General features: G+C 41.6%; 1 protein-coding gene across 5 annotated transcripts in view; it reads right to left on the bottom strand.

Moving 5' to 3' along the window:
- The window catches only part of LOC118162674 (sodium channel protein type 5 subunit alpha-like), a 208240-nt gene that overhangs the window by 80383 nt on the left and 109729 nt on the right, over nt 1-18128 (bottom strand). For all 5 annotated transcript variants that reach the window (XM_035318995.1, XM_035318990.1, XM_035318992.1 and 2 more), the window contains 2 exons: nt 13128-13301; nt 11347-11703 (listed from right to left, as the gene is read on the bottom strand). In XM_035318995.1, the coding sequence (XP_035174886.1) occupies nt 11347-11703; nt 13128-13301 (531 nt within the window). The remainder of the gene's footprint in view (nt 1-11346; nt 11704-13127; nt 13302-18128) is intronic.

The raw sequence follows: 18128 nt of genomic DNA, 5'->3' as shown, positions 1-18128 counted from the left end.
GTAGGCCCAGACACTAGAAAATTAAATCAGAGACACAAGAAATAATTAATATTAGCATTTTAAATTATTAACAGGGAGGGGAACACTTTCAAAAGTTACTTTCTAGGCTGTTTCCCAGGCTTGATATTATAATTGTGAAATCACACTTTCTCATTAAATGAAGTGTGAAAAGGAATGCCCAATTAGTGAATTTGTGGGTCTAAGGAGGTTCGGATTTTGCATTTTACATGTGTAGATTCCTGGAAGGGCAAAACAGAGGGACAAAGACAGAAGGGCCTTTCTTAGGAGAGCTACAGAAGAGATTTTTACTAATCTCCTGCCTTCAGAGCATGCAGCTGGGCTTGCAGCTTTGACATACCTGGGCTGGAGAAGACAGCTGGCCCAAACGTGGGACAAAATCGTACCTTGCGTTAAAGATAGAGGACCAGAGAGTTTGGTGGTCCCGGTGACATCCCAAAAATGAGAGCCACCCTATATTTGCCAACAGAATGGAGGGCAGAGAGGTGCTGATGGGCATGCCTTGCTGCTGTCCTAAAACGTGACCCATTTCCTTTGCCATCTTCTTCCAGTGGTGGCCCCAGACAGCAGCCTGCCTCCTCTGGTCTCTGCATTTGCCATGGCTACTTCTACATGTTTTTTGGTGCTTCCTAAAGCACCAGGGAGGTACCCTTGCTCTTTTGCAAGGAAGGGAAGGGAATACATCTTTTCTTTCCGCAGTGGATCTCTACAGGATAAAGCTGGCTTTGAGCTGTGCTTTGCAGAGAAGCATTCCCTAAAAATGTTAGAAAAGCACTTTGTGGAGGACTGGCTACCAGCAGCCTTCAAATCAAGTCTGTGCTCTACCACATGATCAAAGCAAACTGCTCTTTCCAGACATGATGACCTCATCTTCGACAGCCTTCTTATGTCAGGAAATACAAAAGGTGCTTTGCTGATGCGGAAACTTGAAAGTGATTTTATTTATTAATTGTATTCTGTGTGCCTGGCTGAAATCCCAGCAGCTGGGGCCACTCAATTTTTTTAATTTTTTTTTTGTATTTTTTCTCAAGATGGACGTAAAAGCAGGGAAGCAAAGGAGAAAGTCAGTGGTGTGAGCTATCCATAAGAGCATTTTTATGAGCTTGTGCTCACTGGCAGTCTGCTGGAGAGAAGAAAGGAACGAAGAGCCAGACAGCTAGTCGGTTGGGTGAGCTAAAAATTACAGCTGCGGTAGTAAATAAAGGCAAGCCAAGGCCTGTTCCCCAGCCCTGAGGGTAGGCAGCTGACCTCCCGGCCCCACTCTGCCCCCAGGCAGAACTGCTCCCTGGCTGCTGCCCACCCTGGGCCGTCCCCTGAATGCCCAGGCACCCCCTGGGACAGGGTGGCCAAGGAATGTGCCAACCAAGACAGAGGAGGGACACTCGTAATGTTGGAGTTCATGCCCTGGCCAGTTTATAGATGTAGCCACCTGCCTGTGTTTTCAAAGGCAAGGCATTTTGCACTTGCTGAAGCTCCCAGAAATGGGATGGCATCCCAGCTAAATGTGGGACACGAGGTTACAGGAGAGGGGAAGGGACATGGAGGTCCTTCTGGAAGAAACACCCGTATGAAGGATTTTGTAGCACAAAGAGCACAACAGTGACTTCAGTTGATCAGATACAACAAAAGATTATAGCTCCATACCTAAAGACAAATATAAATGCCCTTACCATCTCCACAAAAAATCAGCATGGAAAATACCGACATTTTTAACAGTATTCTTCAGTCCAGACCCTAAAATCAATTAGCATGTACTCATTTCCTGAGGAAATAGGACAGTGATCCACTTGCCTTAAAAGTGCTAGGTGGAGAAACGCAGATAGGAACATGTACTGCACATGGAAAACATCAATTCCAATGTCTTTTAAATACCATACACTTCCTACGAAGGTTAAGCCTGTCATGACTACCTGATCATTTCACATATCACATTTAACAAGCTATTTCTAGAGGCAACTGTTAGAATGAACCACTCACTGGTGCAGTTTTGGTTGGGAGAAATAATATTTGTAACCGACTGTTTTAAATACAAGCATAAGATGTTATGAGCAATTAATAATGTACTAAATTTGTACCACCTGGTCTATTTTAACATTAAAACCTTGCCCTTGCCTCAGTGCATGCAAGGTTGAATTCCGTTGTCATTACCCTTTCAATGACATCCAGACAACCTGCACGGTGACATTAATATAAAGAGACACATTGAGTTGTACCTACGTTTGCACACTCTTGTCCAACTAAATTTCACTCAGTGTCTTCTAGATTTTTAATAACTACCCTGCTATTAGCAAGAACTTAACCGCTGACAAAATCCTACTTACACAATTAACCAAGCATAGAGATAATACAAAAATAGGCAGTGTTTTATCATACTGATGCCTACTATACTGACAAGGTAACAATTTTTATTTTATTTTTCACTATTTGGAAACTCAGCTCCACTTCAATCCCTGGAATAACTCACATCTCAATAGACAATTCATTCGTATCAGCCTCACAAATTATATACATATATAGTGGATCCTATTAAAAATATTGTCTTCTCAGTGTTTCATATAAGGGTGTCAATATATTTCATTTGGAAATACAAGTAGTACAAAGAGCATAAAGATGTTTTCCAAGGGGCAAGTTTATTGAACTAACATACTAGCAGTTTTCTTCCTCCATATTTCTAATGTCTCCCAGCCATGAAGGTGAATGGGAGATAGTTTCATATTCCCTTATGTACATACCTACAAAAGAGGATAGCATTACGGGACTTTATTCCTCTGTGATACATCCTAGATCATTTATAGATCAAGAAGAGATACCTTAAAATTCTACTGATAAAAATCTGTACCAAAGGCCAAAACCTGTCACAGGAAACCAACGAATCTGGTTTGGATAGCTGCGCTGGGAAATTTCTTATCTCATAGATGAAAAAAAGAGCCCTGGTCCAGTTTTTGTTTTCAGCTTCCTTTGAGCTGTATCAGAAGTAAAAACTGGTTCTTCTTCTGTACAGCCACTTTTGTTAGGATTTTAGCCATTTATAGTTTAAAATATCTACCTTTCTATGAATGGATGTTTCAAGGAAAAGCAGATTTTATACCTATTCAACATGGACATTACATAGTACTTTGAAAACAGGAACTGAACACACTTGTCCCCTAGTACAAGATGCTTGCTCAGATTTAGTCACCAAGTGCCAAGATCCAACTCTTCAGAAAAAACAACTGAGCCTGTGGCAGGATGCACAAACTCATAAATCTGTAGTGACATTAGGAAAGAGATTACTTTTTAGGAGAACATTTGGAAAGTATTTTGTCCTCCCATCTATTCCCAGGTGTATTTCCTTATCTCTCTTGCGCAAAGCAGTCTTACACTTCCCAGCCTGGAATGGTCTCTACTTATTCTGCCATACAATGGTATTTTTGAAACCCAGCATTTTTTTTCTGATGGTTTTTCAAAAATATCCTGAGTTCAATTTCCCCAGACTTTTTAGCACCATCCTCTAGTGTCCAACATGAGAGTGGGATATATCTGCCCAATAACATAAACAATAATTGTTTATGTGGGCACTGAATTTTAAAAGCTTGAAGTCTTAGGCAAAAGTCTTTTCTTTTGCAGGGTTTCCATCTCTGCTAGGAGTCATCAGACACAACTGGACTGATTGATGGCTGGTGTCAGGATTTATCTTTTTGATTCATCACATGATGCCATCTGTTTCTGGTGGGCCTTTCATTCCTCTTATGGGTGTTTAATACTTGAGTAGATATGGCCAGATGTTTGCTCAGAAGCATCAGCTACCTGAGTGCTCTGCTTCCTGGAAAGTGTTCAAGCAAAGATGGATAATGGGACATAAAACAGCAGAAATTGCTCTGGGACACAAGGACTGTGGTGGTAGCTGGCATGAAATTACGAAGGGAGAAGCTGGGGAAAGTGTTGTGGTTTGGCTACGTTCCTCTGAGGTTTGGGTTATCTGGTATCACACTAAATGTACCTGCTGCCAACCATAAGGATACATCAGTGGAAGCAAAAAGAATGGTAATGTGCTGACAGTTGTTTCAACTCTATTTCACTTGTGTCCTGAAATGTGCTTATTCATGTATTGTGGGCTGCTCCTCTGCAAAGATGCATGTTACTCAAGGAGGAAAAATCACCTCACTTAAATAGGTGTCCAAGTTGATGAGACAGACTCAAATTACACTTATACTTCTTGTTAACATTTCATTGGGCTCCCCAGCTCCTTCTGGACCCTCCCTAGCTCTGCAGCCCCCATCTCCAGTATTCCCTCAGCTCTATCAAGGCACCTGCAGCTTTCTGACAAGTTCCCCTCTGCTGTGGTGTCCTGCACGCACCCTGCTCACTCGCTGCTTTGCAGATTTTGCCTGTCCTGATGCTGACCGTTCCTGACATGCCTATTCTCGCTTGTTTGTCTAGTGGCCTTCTCAGCTGATGTCACCAAAACATAAATGCACATTTCCAGAATGTTGTGAGCTGCTGAAAGAGCAGATAAGGTGAGCAACGACATCCAGAACATGAACACCGGGGAGTGTAGGGGCCAGCAGAGCTCCTGCAAGACTTGAGACGAGCTGAACTTCTTGTTGGACGCACATCTCCTTGCAAAGCACTGTTCTTCCCCAGTTCTATACAGCTGTATTTTATCCCCTCTTCCTTCCATTTTGTAGGAAGAGGAACTGATGGGCTAATCGTTGCCTCAATGAGCGCACATGCTTGGTGGTTGAAGCTTACAAAGCTTCAGAGTGCAGACCCCTACAATGGTTTAAAAACTGGAGAAAAAAAAAAAAAAGATAGAGGCTTAAATGTTGTAATGTGGGCTTGTAACATGTCCTCCCCAACTTTGTTTTAATTTCCAGCAAGCAGATGTAACCTAGTATTTGCAATTAGAAGGCACACAATATTTTAAGATTCCAGTTCATTTACATTAATCATACATTACAACTGCAATATAAAAACTACATTTCCCTCTAAGGAGATTAACCTTTGTTCAGAGTGTAGGAGTCTTCAGTGGCCCCCATGAATAATAGCATGTTTATCATTAAATACAAAAATAATTATTTGATTCAGGACAGCAAGTGTTTGCAACTTTTGAGTTGTACATTTCTCTAGGGATAGACAGTAAAAATCATTGAAAATGGGGCTTCAGTAGTTTTAGATTTGTGTATAATTTGAAAAGAAAATAAGCAGACAGCTGGAAATGTGCTATCATAAGTCATCAGTGTTCCATTTTCATTCATTTATTGGCACAAGAAATATTAATGAATGAGATATTATTCCTTCGGGCAAAGCAATCTTTAATCACCCTATAAAAAGCTTCATGGTCTTGTAACACCCTTGGGTAATGCTTCACGTCTCCTAAAAAGGCCAGACTCTTGATGTAGATTCCCTCGGTGATGGTCCCTTCATTTCAGGAGGAAATACAAGTCTCATCTGAAGGCCTTCTTTTACCATCCCAATACACATTTTCTGTCTGAGCTCTTAAAATGTAAAATTTCAATCCACTTTTACCTAGGCCTGTTAGATTCCTAGCTATTTCGTTATTACTTGTGATTTTACCACAAGAGACAGTGATAGTTCCCTGTATCCATTTCATTTAAAGAGAAAACCTGACACATTACCATAAACCTCTTTCAAGCTCAGCTGTGATCTGCTGAGAAATCTGTGGTGATGGAAATGTATCAGTATTGGGTGAGACAGGACTTTATGGCTACTCCCACACTAATAAATTAGATGTGCCCAGAAACATTTTCTTATGCTGAGGACAATTGAAGACGATCATCTTGCTCCATATTATTAAACTTCTTCATACCCTGTGCTGACCACAACATCCCAGGTGGGGTAATCCCTTGCCTGTGAACCTCCTGGTACATCTGTGTGGTTGGCCAGCCAAAGGATTCCTGCAGGGCAGGCTTCTACCCCAAAAGAGTGTTCCTCAATTAAAGATCATGGTGTACAAATGATGATACTATGCAACTGACTCTAGGAAACCGTTTTATATAGAAACAAAGCCCCCATGCTGAAGACCTCACAATCCAACCAGCAGCCCTGTCTTACAGATTTATACGCTATATATCACATCTACCTCTTTTTCTTTTTTTGTATTTTTCTTCTGTTTGCTTGACTGCATACACCAAACTAAAGGCAACAATGCTAACAAAGCAAAGACGCAGCAAAGAAAGTTAGTCAGAATTAAATATTTATCACGTCTTTTCTTCACTCTTAATACTTCAAAAATATACAAGAATGAAAACAATTAATCGGGATAGATGTGAACTTGCAAGCACATACAAAGGGATCTTGCCTAACTGTGGGGATTACAGCCAATTGTTACAGCCAAATTGTGTCTAACTAATTGTTAGATATTTACATGGCACCCAATGACTCCTTGTGGTACTTAGGGTCTGTCACTTAGGAGGGTGATTTGGGGCAGGAAATTATAATGAAATTCATCTTACAGACCAAGCATCACATATCCTTGTACTCGCTTCTCTTCCCAGCTCAAACCTCTCTCTTGCACATCAGTCAGGCTAGGATGCATGCTAACTGGCCTTTCATCCATCTCACTCTTCTCAGATATTTGTTCCCATCCAGGTTGCCTTGGTAGTGCTCAGGACAAGCTCTAGTAGGAAGGGACATGCTGTGGAAGGACATGCTGAAGTGGAAATAGTAAGAAATTACAATTTGCTCATGTTCCCTGTAGCTAGATTTCTTTCTCTCTTGCCTTGCTGCAGAGACCTGGCACTGCAGAGAGCTGACTGTCAGAACTGCTTTGGTGTTATGCCATTTTATCAGCAAACTTTGGTTGTTAAAGATTGAAATGGTGGTAAAAGAGATCTACTCTGTTTTTTTGGCATCTACTCCTTTTGGGAATCCACAGATTTTAACCTGATGGAGGTTTAGTGGCACTTTCTCAGAACACCTCTTAAGGAACCATCCTACACTGACTTGTAGTAAAAGAATGCAAGGACGGAGAAACTGCTATTTTCCAAGAACATGACATTTCCAGGTTTCTATGTATCATAGTCATGGGCCATGTTAAAACAGAAGAAATATCCATTAAGGCTTCCAAAGATGTGGAAGTGGTATAAAAGGACAGGCTCCAGGGCATCCACATCTTTTAGAGACAAGCTTCTATCGGGTTTAACTAAAGCAGGCCGCTTCAAATCTCATCCAAATCATGCTGAACAGCTCCGCTGGCAGGCACTTGAATTATCATGGGAAAACAGGACTGGAAGGTCCTCTTGGGTCATCAAGTCAACCCCCCTGCTGACAGGCTCCTTGGGTTGTTTCCTTCACAAACAAGCTCCATCTCACCGGTTGCTGGGAAGTTCTGCTAGACAATATCATCTCATTTTCTGCAAGCACCTATGGGTGATTTATCTTCCTCTGTTTTGGGATGAGCTCTGTCCTGTAACTTAAATCACTCTCAGCCCTGCTTAGTTCTGCATTTCCCTCATCAACTTAATATTCCTGTGCTTTTCCCAGTTCGACTTAATCTGTCTTGAGCATCGGTCATTAACGGAATACATTGCATGCCCAGTGCTGCAGAGCACTGCAAAACAGCACTGATACTCTCCTTTTTCCTCTGTAATTACCTTTTCTGACACATACTAGAATCACATTTACCTCTCTAATGGGTGCACTATGTTGTTGGCTCAATCAACCAGAGTGGTAAGTACATGTGGGTGTCTGCTGCTGAGTTAGCTCCCCAAGATATCAGGGACGGAAATAGGTACTTTTAGGGTCTATTTAATCTGATGTATTTTAGGTGTCTTTTTGGTTAAAGATAATTTATGACTTCACGGACTCCATTGACCAGGTCCAACTACAAAGGCAGTCCACGCAGTTATCTCAGATATGTATATTTTTATTATCCCCTCAAACGTTTCATGTTGATAAGCTACTTGATCATAACATAAATTCTTAAATAGGGCTGAGTGCATGACCTTCCACTTTGTTTTTCATAATTTCATGCATCATTCACTAATTCAATGCTAGCAGTTAGTTAATCCTTCCTGTAGGATAGATGGGTACGCTAGAAACTGGTGATGCTTTCTAACTATGTGTTCTAAGAAAATGTCATCAATATTTTTCTGGGTGAATAGCATCATTATTGGACAAAAAAAAATAAAAAAAAAAATGCCTAGGGCTGATCCTAAAAGGGCACTTTAAGACTTCTGTTTCAACTTTAATTCTAGTAAAACCCTGAAGATTTTCCCTTGTTATGGACTGTAGGTCCTGGCATGCTTATGACCCCAGGCAGATGGGCACAGATTTACGTGGTGGCTTGCCATTAGGAGCTGGTAGAACTAGCTTCATCCAGGTAGCAGGGAGAAGAATGAAAGGCTGGCTTGGCCCATGTACGTCAGGAGCACGCAGAGAGGTTGGAAGGTTGTTCCTTCTATGATTGGAGTGTCAGTTTTATTCATGCACGTCATTACTGCAGTAGTAGTCCCCAGCCACTGCATGCAGCTGTCCCCTGAGAAGTGGCTGGTGTCACATCGGCTGACCCCGCAGAGTGAGGGCAGCAAGGGCTGCCTCGCTACCCAAACTCCCCTACATCTTCTTAATAATTCTCGTCTCAGTTATTTTCCTTATTAACCTCAGTAACATCAATGTACACAGGAAATATGTTTAGTCTTTATAAAACTTAACAGTAAACATAATTATCCAGTTAGCAATTTCAAAAGCTCTTATAGATGAGAGAGAGACTATTTTATCATTCCCCTGGTTTGGCTTTTCCTTCCAAAGCCGCTTCAATGACTCTAAAAATGCCATCTGATGATAGCAGCAGTATTATTGTGCTAGCTAGTTACACAGCACATAGTTTTCCAACTATTCTGTAAAGTTCAGTTATTGGAAGATGATTCAAATATCAGCTGCCCATCAGCATACATCATTGCATGTGGCACTGCCATGGTCCAAGACATTTTTGGGATATATGAATTCCAACCAAAGGCTTAAGACTTACTAAAATTCCTTTCAGCAGCTTGACTGCTCTATAACATGAAGTTGCCCAGGGCACTTACTAATTTTCCATGCTTTTCTTCCACCATTCCTTTGAATTTCTGTTAGTGAGGCTTGATAAGATCTGCAGACCAAATCTCTGAGCTTATCACGGAATCACAATGCTTGTAACTCTTCCCAACACAGTGTGCAAGGGAAAAAAAAAAAAAAAAAAAAAAAAGCTTGGAGAAATTAAAAAGGAGAAAAGGAGGTCTGAAATGCATAGACTTGTGCTGGACAGAGTATCCACAGACACTACCATAAGTAGGGGCATATGTGACAGATAAAAGTATTCAATTGATATGAGCATGGAACCTGGGAAAATGCTGTAGAACTTCTTCCATGCCTGTGCAGAGACTAAGAAAGAGTTAGAGGTCCAAATGAGATACAATCCTAGGATAATAGTGTTCATCTCCAAACTGTCTATTCAAACTCAGAGGAGGAACAAGGAACTCAGCAAGTTAAAAGAAAAAGCCTGGCACAGAATGCACCAGAGTTACATGTAAAAATTTAGAGCTCAAGTCTTCTTATTTCAGAGAGCTCGTAGTGCTTTTTGGCTACCTGAACTTTTGTCTGATGCTCTTCAGCAAATAAGTGAATTTGTGAATTCAATCCACTCTCACTGAAGAAACCAAGATTTGATGGTGTCAGGGGAGACCTTCTTTCTACCTGCTAATTAACATCATGAAATTTCCAGGTAATGTGGTTGGCACTGGATGAGTCTCCTGACTGAGAAAACATTCTTCTCCTATTTGCCCAGTCCTATCAGACCTATGAATCTTTTTATTTTGCTTTGTTTTCCACCCTGAGAGTTTTACTCCTATTCCTATAATCACTCCTATTCACCAGTCTTTGCTGCATGCTTACAGAACTGCTGTCTGAAAAGTATAAAGCTAGCATTTTTGCTTTCAGCTGACCAGTACCTTCAGATTATCCATGCTGACAGAGTTTTTCAGTATCTGGCTTTACATCTGAGACTGTCTTTTTTGAGCATGGTAGTTTAAGTATACGCAGATAGTGTTAGTGCAATCTCCTCTGAATCGGATTTCATATTTAACAATCCCTATGCAATCTGATGAATTTTAATATCTAAGGGAATCAGATGTTACAAGTTCACTGAGTAATCCACTAATATTTCAAATGATAACACTTTCTCCAGAATTTCCCAGGACTTATTTTCAGGTTTCATTATCATATACAGAATCCATTGACTAACAGTAGGGGGAGATTAAATATCTGAATTTAGGCTAAATTCCACCAAAAACGCAGAAAGTCATAATTGGCCCCAAATCTTCTAATTAGACATGAAAAACACACAGAAAGTTGAAGTTAGTGAAAAAAATATATATTCAGCCACTTTCTGAGTAATCATACTTAATCTTTTGACTTATATAAAATAAAATAAGTAGAAACTGTATTTTCCCCTTGCAAATAATATTTTCAGTGAAAATCTAATTGTTAAAATTTAATATAAATACATAAATTATGCTCTTTGTTTTTTAAATAAGCCCCTTCAGGAACTTTTCTATCCCAGGAGCTGAGAACCAAAACACTGGGTACTTAAAAGCAAAATAACCACTAAAAGCAGTCGGTAGCAAAACCCAACATTTTTATAGCCGCATCTACTATTAAACAACTCACTACATAAACAGTAAGCCCATTAGAGCCACAATGTCAAAGATGCTCTGTAAGCTGAACGGGCGAAACATTTCCATAATGACTGCAAGCCAGCAAAGCGCTCCATAAGATGTCAACAGGGAAATACAATTCAGCCTTAATAGGTTCAGAGCTTATGTAAGCCATGCTTATGGGATACTCTATTAAAAAAGCAAGTGAGCAAGTGACTTTACTGTAAACATAACCTGCAGCTTCCTAGAACATGCAGGCTAAACACATTTGAAACTCCGCTCAGAGACACTGTGCTAGCTGCAAGGTTCACCTGTTCCGGACCAAAATTGAATAGAAATAAAAATATCTTCTGATGTGGTGACAGTTAAGGTGATTTTCACTCTTGAAAAGAGATCTGGAATCTCTTAAGTCCCATGAATGCTTTAAGGAATTAAATCATTATAACAAGCCTACGTGCCTTTTTTCTACTAACACATTGCCTGCTCTTCTGCAACAACACAAGCCTCCATTCCTAATTAGCAATGCAACGCTACCAATTTTGTACTTGGGATGTAAACAGGTGTCTCTGGGTGAGACCTTGATTCAGCAAATTAAAGCCTCAGAACATGGTGAGGTTTGCAGTTCCTGGATAAAAAGGTGTCCATTAGCACACACCCAGCAGGAAAGGGAGAAGAAACCATCTGGACAACTCACCACGAGGTTTCCTATCACCATGACCAACAAGAAGACGAGAAGGCACAGGGGCTGCCCAGCCACTTCCATGCAGTCCCACATGGTCTCGATCCACTCCCCGCACAGGATTCGGAAGATAATGAGGAACGAATGGAAGAAATCATTCATGTGCCACCGTGGCAAATTGCCGGTAGTGCTTATCTTCTTAACATTGTCCATGTAACTTTTCCCAAAAAGCTGCATTCCTACCACGGCAAAAATAAAGACGATGATTGCCAGCACGAGGGTGAGGTTCCCAAGGGCACCCACTGAATTCCCGATGATTTTAATGAGCGTATTTAAGGTCGGCCAGGACTTTGCCAATTTGAAGACTCGCAGCTGCAAACAAAACATAAACAACAGTGTCAGTTCACAGAAGCAAGACACTTCAGCTGATGAATTATTAAAGTGGTTAAAACGTGAAACACGTTAAATGCCACAGTACAAGGGGATTTTAGCCACACTTCCCGTTAGCCTCACTATGTCTATCAATAAAATATCAGTTGTGCTTCTTGGATAAGAATTAAGCATTCAAGGGCTGTGCTCTTGCCTTGTTAGGCAGACGTGCTTTTAGAGGCTCAGCTCCCTGATATCATGGTCTGGAGGGGATGGAAGGAGGAAGTCTCAGGTATCAATATTTTGTTTTATGTTGCTTTTCCACCTCAAATTAAACAGCCTGACTGACGTCTGGGGGAAGGGGGCTAGGGTTTGATCCTGCAAAGGGAGAAGCAATTCCTCTGTGTTTCAGAGCAAGCCTCAGCCCAATGCTGTTAGCTGTTAGCTCCCAGGGTGAAAATCACCTCTGTGCCGAGGATCCCGCAGTCTGGGCACAACCTACGTCCCACTTTAGACCTATTTTAAGGATGTAAATGGTTCCTAGTCCTTGCACTGTGTTTTCAACTGAAGGTTTAATTTCAACACTATTGAAGAGGCATTGCTCATAAAATGACAGGAGACTCTCAGGACCCAGCAGCAAGAGCAGCAAAAAATTTGCATTTTTGAGCAGCGCAGAGAATTTTGGAAAGGAAAAAGAAAAGTCTCCCGCTAAATGTAGCCATAAGGGCTTATTTTCCTGGTCTTTCAAGTTATGAAGCCATATCATGGCCAGAATGATTAGCATGGACATCCTGGTACATGAAGTGCAACACAAATGTCAGGCTGGCAAGGAAACTACTTTTCTGTTCCAATATGCCGACAGTCTCTCATTAATCGAATGCCACTATCCCATGCATAACAAAGGAGCTGACAGCTAAGGAGTTCCGTGAAAGACAGATGCTGTGTTATGCTGATCAGTTCTAGAAAAAAAAAAAATCACTCCGTGAATAATTCAGAGACATTTTCTTTTGACAACATTTAAAAGAATGGTGGCATGTTTATAATATAATTTTGGAATAACAACTTCCAAAACGACATGTTACTAGCTCTTGCATTTTGTGGGCTATCAATTATCTGCTGATTGTGCTAACAGGTGTACAGGTATAAAATGGCAGAATTTTATTACAAATTGGATCTCAAACATTTTAAGTGTGCTACAAGTACCTGGCACAGCTAGAAGGAATCAAATTATGTTCTCATTTACCCTGATGTAAATCTGGAACAATTCCATTTATCCCGCAGTCTATAATTAGTGTCACGTACTGTTCACCGGTTTGCAGCGATTGAAGTCTTTATTGGTGGATGCATTTTTAAGAAAATATGTTGTGTTCATGTCAGAGTTTACTCTTAATGCAAGGAGAGGGGTAAAAGCAGAATAGGACCATTACCAGTCGAAAGGAGCGTAAAACAGACAGGTTTCCCATGCTGGATAAACCCAGTTCCATCAAGCTCAGTATAACAATTATGCTGTCAAAAATGTTCCAGCCCTGCTGAAAATAGTAGTAGGGGTCAAGGGCAATTACTTTGAAGATCATTTCTGCTGTAAAAATCCCAGTGAAGACCTGCAGAAAGAAAATTCAAAGTGAAAACAGCCTTCTAAGCATCCCTCCTTTCTTGCAGACTCTCCACAGATACAGGTGAATGCAGTAGAAAGCCAAAAACATTTTACAAGTAAATACTTTTCACAGCTGATTTTTTATCACTGTTACAGCGCTGGCTTTGTCTGGTCTTTTCACCACGATGCTTGATAGTGCTGTAAGCACACAGCGACGTCTGGGTTCAAGCTCTTGATAGGGATGGATGTTTCCATCACCTTCTGTCGTCTGCAGAGTCTCAGTGGTAAGAAAGAAAGCGTAAAGGTGCCTTTTATAAAGGTTAAATCTATTTATTTCAGTGGAGAAACCTGAATGAATGGAGTGGGAGTGTTAAAAGGGTATTTGGGCTGCCATGTACTGGCTGTATTACCCCTTTTTATGTTGTTATTATTAATACCAGGACAGCAAGAGCATCCAGCCATTCTGAGGTTATTGCTGGCAGTGAAGGCGATTAGAAACCCTAATTTGAGCCCTAATATTTTTTATATATTTTTTACAAATAGTCACAGCAGTTTTCTTTTCACAGCATCTTGAGAACGCATTGCTTATTTATGACCCAGTTCAAATGTCATATGGTAGAGCTTTTAATTGGAACATTTTTCTTTAAAACAACATATAAATATTACCTATGAGGCAGAGGAAGTGGAGAAGGGAAGGCTGCTGACAGTAAATTAAGTTTTAACAGATTTCTGCAAAGCGTCCAAGAGAATCAGATCTTGTCCTCTCATATGCCCTCTTTAAGCACCCATTTAAACACCTGACAGTCAGCTTAAAATGAGAAAATGTCGGCATCAAGTTGTACACAAACTGTTTTATTTCCACTCCCAGTCCCAGCACAAGGTACACAGAGCTTTGCGTTCTGAAAAGCTCTCTGTTCCGCTTATATATCAAGGCACATGGTTTTCCATGAAACAGCCAGTATCAATGCACTGTGTAGGTCAGAAAAAGGGAGGACCCCAGAGCTGACGTATCAGTAACCTACACTCAAGGAGAAATGTTTTCCACCCTATAAGCTGAGTGTCTGAAGAGCTATCCCAACACAAGCGATCAGCTCTATGCAACAAGACTAAGAAACTCAACGTGGTGTGGAAGGGAAAAGTTAAGGGTATATAATTAAGGTATTAGGGAAGAAAAATAAAGGATCATAGCCTGCATTTGAAGAAGGTTTGACTTTTACTTGGTAATGCTTCAGGACTGAATAGATGAGTTCTTCCAAACAGCTATTTCACACAACTCCTTAAGCAAAATACCTTCTCCTTATCAGGAAAATAATACCTTGGACTGTCATCCTATCAATGCCTCATACGAAGAACCCAACAAAACGGCCTGTCTCTGACTTCTAACTAACCAAGAAATTCTGAGTCACAGTGGCTAGAGATACCAGAGGTTCCCACCAGAACACCCCAGTTTCCCTAAGGACAGCGAACAAGCTAAAACTGGACAGCTATGAAATTGTATCCAGGGGACTGCCTCGAAACCCACGACACCATGCTGCCTTCATTATGCAACCATCTTGCTGGGAAATGACTCAGGAGGATCACTTTCTTTGCCTGAATCATTTTAATCAATAGCCTTCTGAGAGGGAAATGTCACAGCAAGATAGGAAAATGTCTGAGCCTTCCTAAAGGCATCGGGAGTCGCGTACGTGCACCAGCGATGAATTTCCAATGGTGGTCATCAAATTGCCAGCACCTGGTAAGCAGCTATTGTGCTTTTACGAGAGGCTGGATGCTGAGTGAAATAAAGGCTGGGAAGAAAAAGAGCAACTCAACGTCCCACTGGTTATGGTTATAAATATGCCACTGCCAATTTGGAGGATGTTGTCTTTAAGAAAACAACCTCTTAACTATCATTTCAGCCACTTGGGTTCTAATATTGGATAATGGCATCTCAGTTTCTAAAGGAAAACAAAAATTGGGAAAATCTCACTCTGTGTACCTATTTTTTCAGCAGTGGCACTGCACAGGCAGCTGAAACATGAAGACGTGCATGTGCTTGTGAGGCCTAGTGACGGGATTTAAAAGTGTTGGTTCCTGTCAGGGATGAGCTAAAGGAGCTTGAAGGCAGCAGGTGCCACACAACAGCAGGATGGAGATGGTGCCATCAGAGCAGGTCTCTAGCTCCTGGCAGCCAGACGAAGAATTACTCTCGGAGACAGCAAATTCATATTCCACTCTTATTTCTTCCAGAAACGCTAATTTTGAGGAAAAAATGCCAAAGGTCTGCCCTTTTTAATATCTTCGCCCACCTAATGCTCGTGTAATTGCTCAGCAAGGGGTGGATGGGATGGCAGGAGGGCAGCCGCTTGGCGCTGGGGCAGGGGAGGCTCTAGCAGTTGGTGGCTCAGGGCAAGCAGGCACCTGGCAGCCTGCCCTGGAGCCGGGGCTGCCCTCCCTTTCATGGGGAATTGCAAAAAAATCGCTCAATTCTCATTACAAATGACTTTGTGAAATCCTCTGCAAAATGGAATTACCTTCCTCTGACCTGCTCTACTCACAACCATTCCTGTTATGCAGGGGTTTAGTAAAATCTGCCAAGGGGGAGCCTCTCATCGACCCATCCTGGCATCTCAGCCTGGGGCCAGCTGCCTACTACAAAATAATAATAATAAAAAAAGTATCAGGCAGTTTTGCTTATTTTACACCCTAACATAAATCAAAATTAGCTCTAAGCAGTGAAACTCAGGGGTAAACAGAGGGGCACTTAAAAACTCAGGGGTATATAGAAACTCAAGGGTAGATACATATTTTTTTTTGGGGGGGGGGGGGGGGGGCGCAGCATTTCAATTCCTTTGCAATTTTCCCCTGCCCTCTGCTCATCGTCTCCATTTCCACCAGCCTCATTGGCAGCTGGTGCAGTCCCATTCAGGTCTGCTGGAGCCATGTGGGCAGGAGGGATGCCAGGGGCTGGGATTTTGTTGCCCGTGGTCTGGCAAAGAGAGAAACTCATCTGCTAAAAGCAGAGCAATACACATTGACAAGCCAGAGGGGGATACAGAAGCAGTGCCACCTGCTCTGAGGGATGATGCTGGGTCCAAAGGTGCTTTTTTTGTCATCTGAGAAGTCATCTCAAAAGGCCACAAATTGTTGAGCAACATCCCCACATGAGGGCTGGCTGCAAAGAGGAGCTGGGTGCAGTCCTGAGGGGTGATTTTCCAAGCTACCCTTATTTACTGCTTACTACCGAGGTAAGAATGTGGGTTTGGAACAAGGAAAGGAGATCCATGTTTTTGCCTAGCATAACGACAGAGGGAGATTTACCAGGACACAGCAGCTGAAAAACTAGAGACAGGTCCCACAGCCTAGGAGAACCTCAACCTGGTTGAGGAGGTCTAGAGCTAAGAATAATGACTGGTGAAAAAGAAAACAACAACAACAACGAAACCCACCACCAACAGGTTCTGTACCACATATTCTAGAGCTGGTACAAAAAGTCTGATTATTGCTACTACCCACCTAAACCTGTCAGTATAAGATGCATGTCAATGCAGATATGACATCTGCAGTGTCTCTGCATACTCCCACTGTAGTCAATGACCACTGCAGTTGGTGGCCTCCAGGGCACAGTTCACCTTATCCAAAAGCAAATGTCTTAAAAACATCAGATTAATTGTGCCTTAAAATTGTCCATTTCTCTCCATTGACTTTAAAGTCAACCAACTCAGACAGCTACTCCTACGCTCTAAACATCCCAAGCTGGGCAAAGTGAATCCCACCTTGAGGGAGCAAAGCCTTTATATATATATATATATATATATAAAATATATAATATATTTATAAATATAACAGGTTTTTCTCATCTCCACTGTGAGTTTCTTGAATTCAAATTTAGTAGGGACCACCTTCCTGGGTACTCCAGACTTGCTTTTGGTCCTAGAGTAAATCTCTGCTTCTACCACTAGACTTCAGGGGCAGTTCAACCAAATCATAGCTAAATAGCCCGTGCCTTTTCCAATACGAATTCTTCTAAAAGTAAAAGGATTTTTAAACACTAAGTTTTAAAGTGGTAAAACACAGTACCTTTTAAACATAAACTCAGAGAAAGACAATTAAAGGAAAAGCTTTGGTTCTGTAGTGATTGCAGGATTTCAGTGTCCCCCCTGGGTTAACAAATTGTACCGCATCGCCTCTAGAAAGGCTTTTCTGCTGTCCCTGCAGCTTGGCTGGAGATCTGTCACTCTGCTTTTCCTTGGAGAAGAGCAGTCTCTGCTTACCTTGCAGCTCTCCCCAGCTGCTCCAGCCTGCACGTTAGGAGCTTCCCCTCGGAGCACTGCTCAGAGAGCTTTGCCGCATGTCCCCTCTGCCCCGGGCTCTGCACAGCTCCTATCACACACAGCTGCATGAGGCAGGGGGACACAGCAGACACACCACAGGCACCTTCCTACATACATATCTATCAAAACTACTTTTCCTTTTATGATCTTGCCTTGTTTTTCTATAGCATTTTTAACTTAAAAGGGACTATTAGTCATCCAGAGTTGCTTCCCTAGCATTGCTTTTACAGAAATCACAAATGAAGCTCATTAACCTTTTTCTCATCTTATATCCTTAAACTGATACAAATGAGAAACCTACTGGAAACAGCCCAGGAATATGGCCTTTGTGGTTACCAAAAACATTAGAATGTGGCAATTTAATGAAAATAGGTTATTGTCCTTCCTTTGATTCTCCTCACCCCCAGAAGACCTGACTGTGTGCCCTTGACATGACATAGGCAAAGCGATGCTGACAGCATTTTAAATGCGGGTTTTCACAAGGCCTAAGCCAAAACTTTTAAAAGCAGCAAACACACTCT

This window comes from Oxyura jamaicensis, chromosome 2, assembly GCF_011077185.1.
Source record: "Oxyura jamaicensis isolate SHBP4307 breed ruddy duck chromosome 2, BPBGC_Ojam_1.0, whole genome shotgun sequence".
Taxonomy (NCBI): Eukaryota; Metazoa; Chordata; class Aves; order Anseriformes; family Anatidae; genus Oxyura; species Oxyura jamaicensis.
Note: the sequence above shows the minus strand (reverse complement) of the source record. Positions and strands in the feature narration are given on the sequence as shown.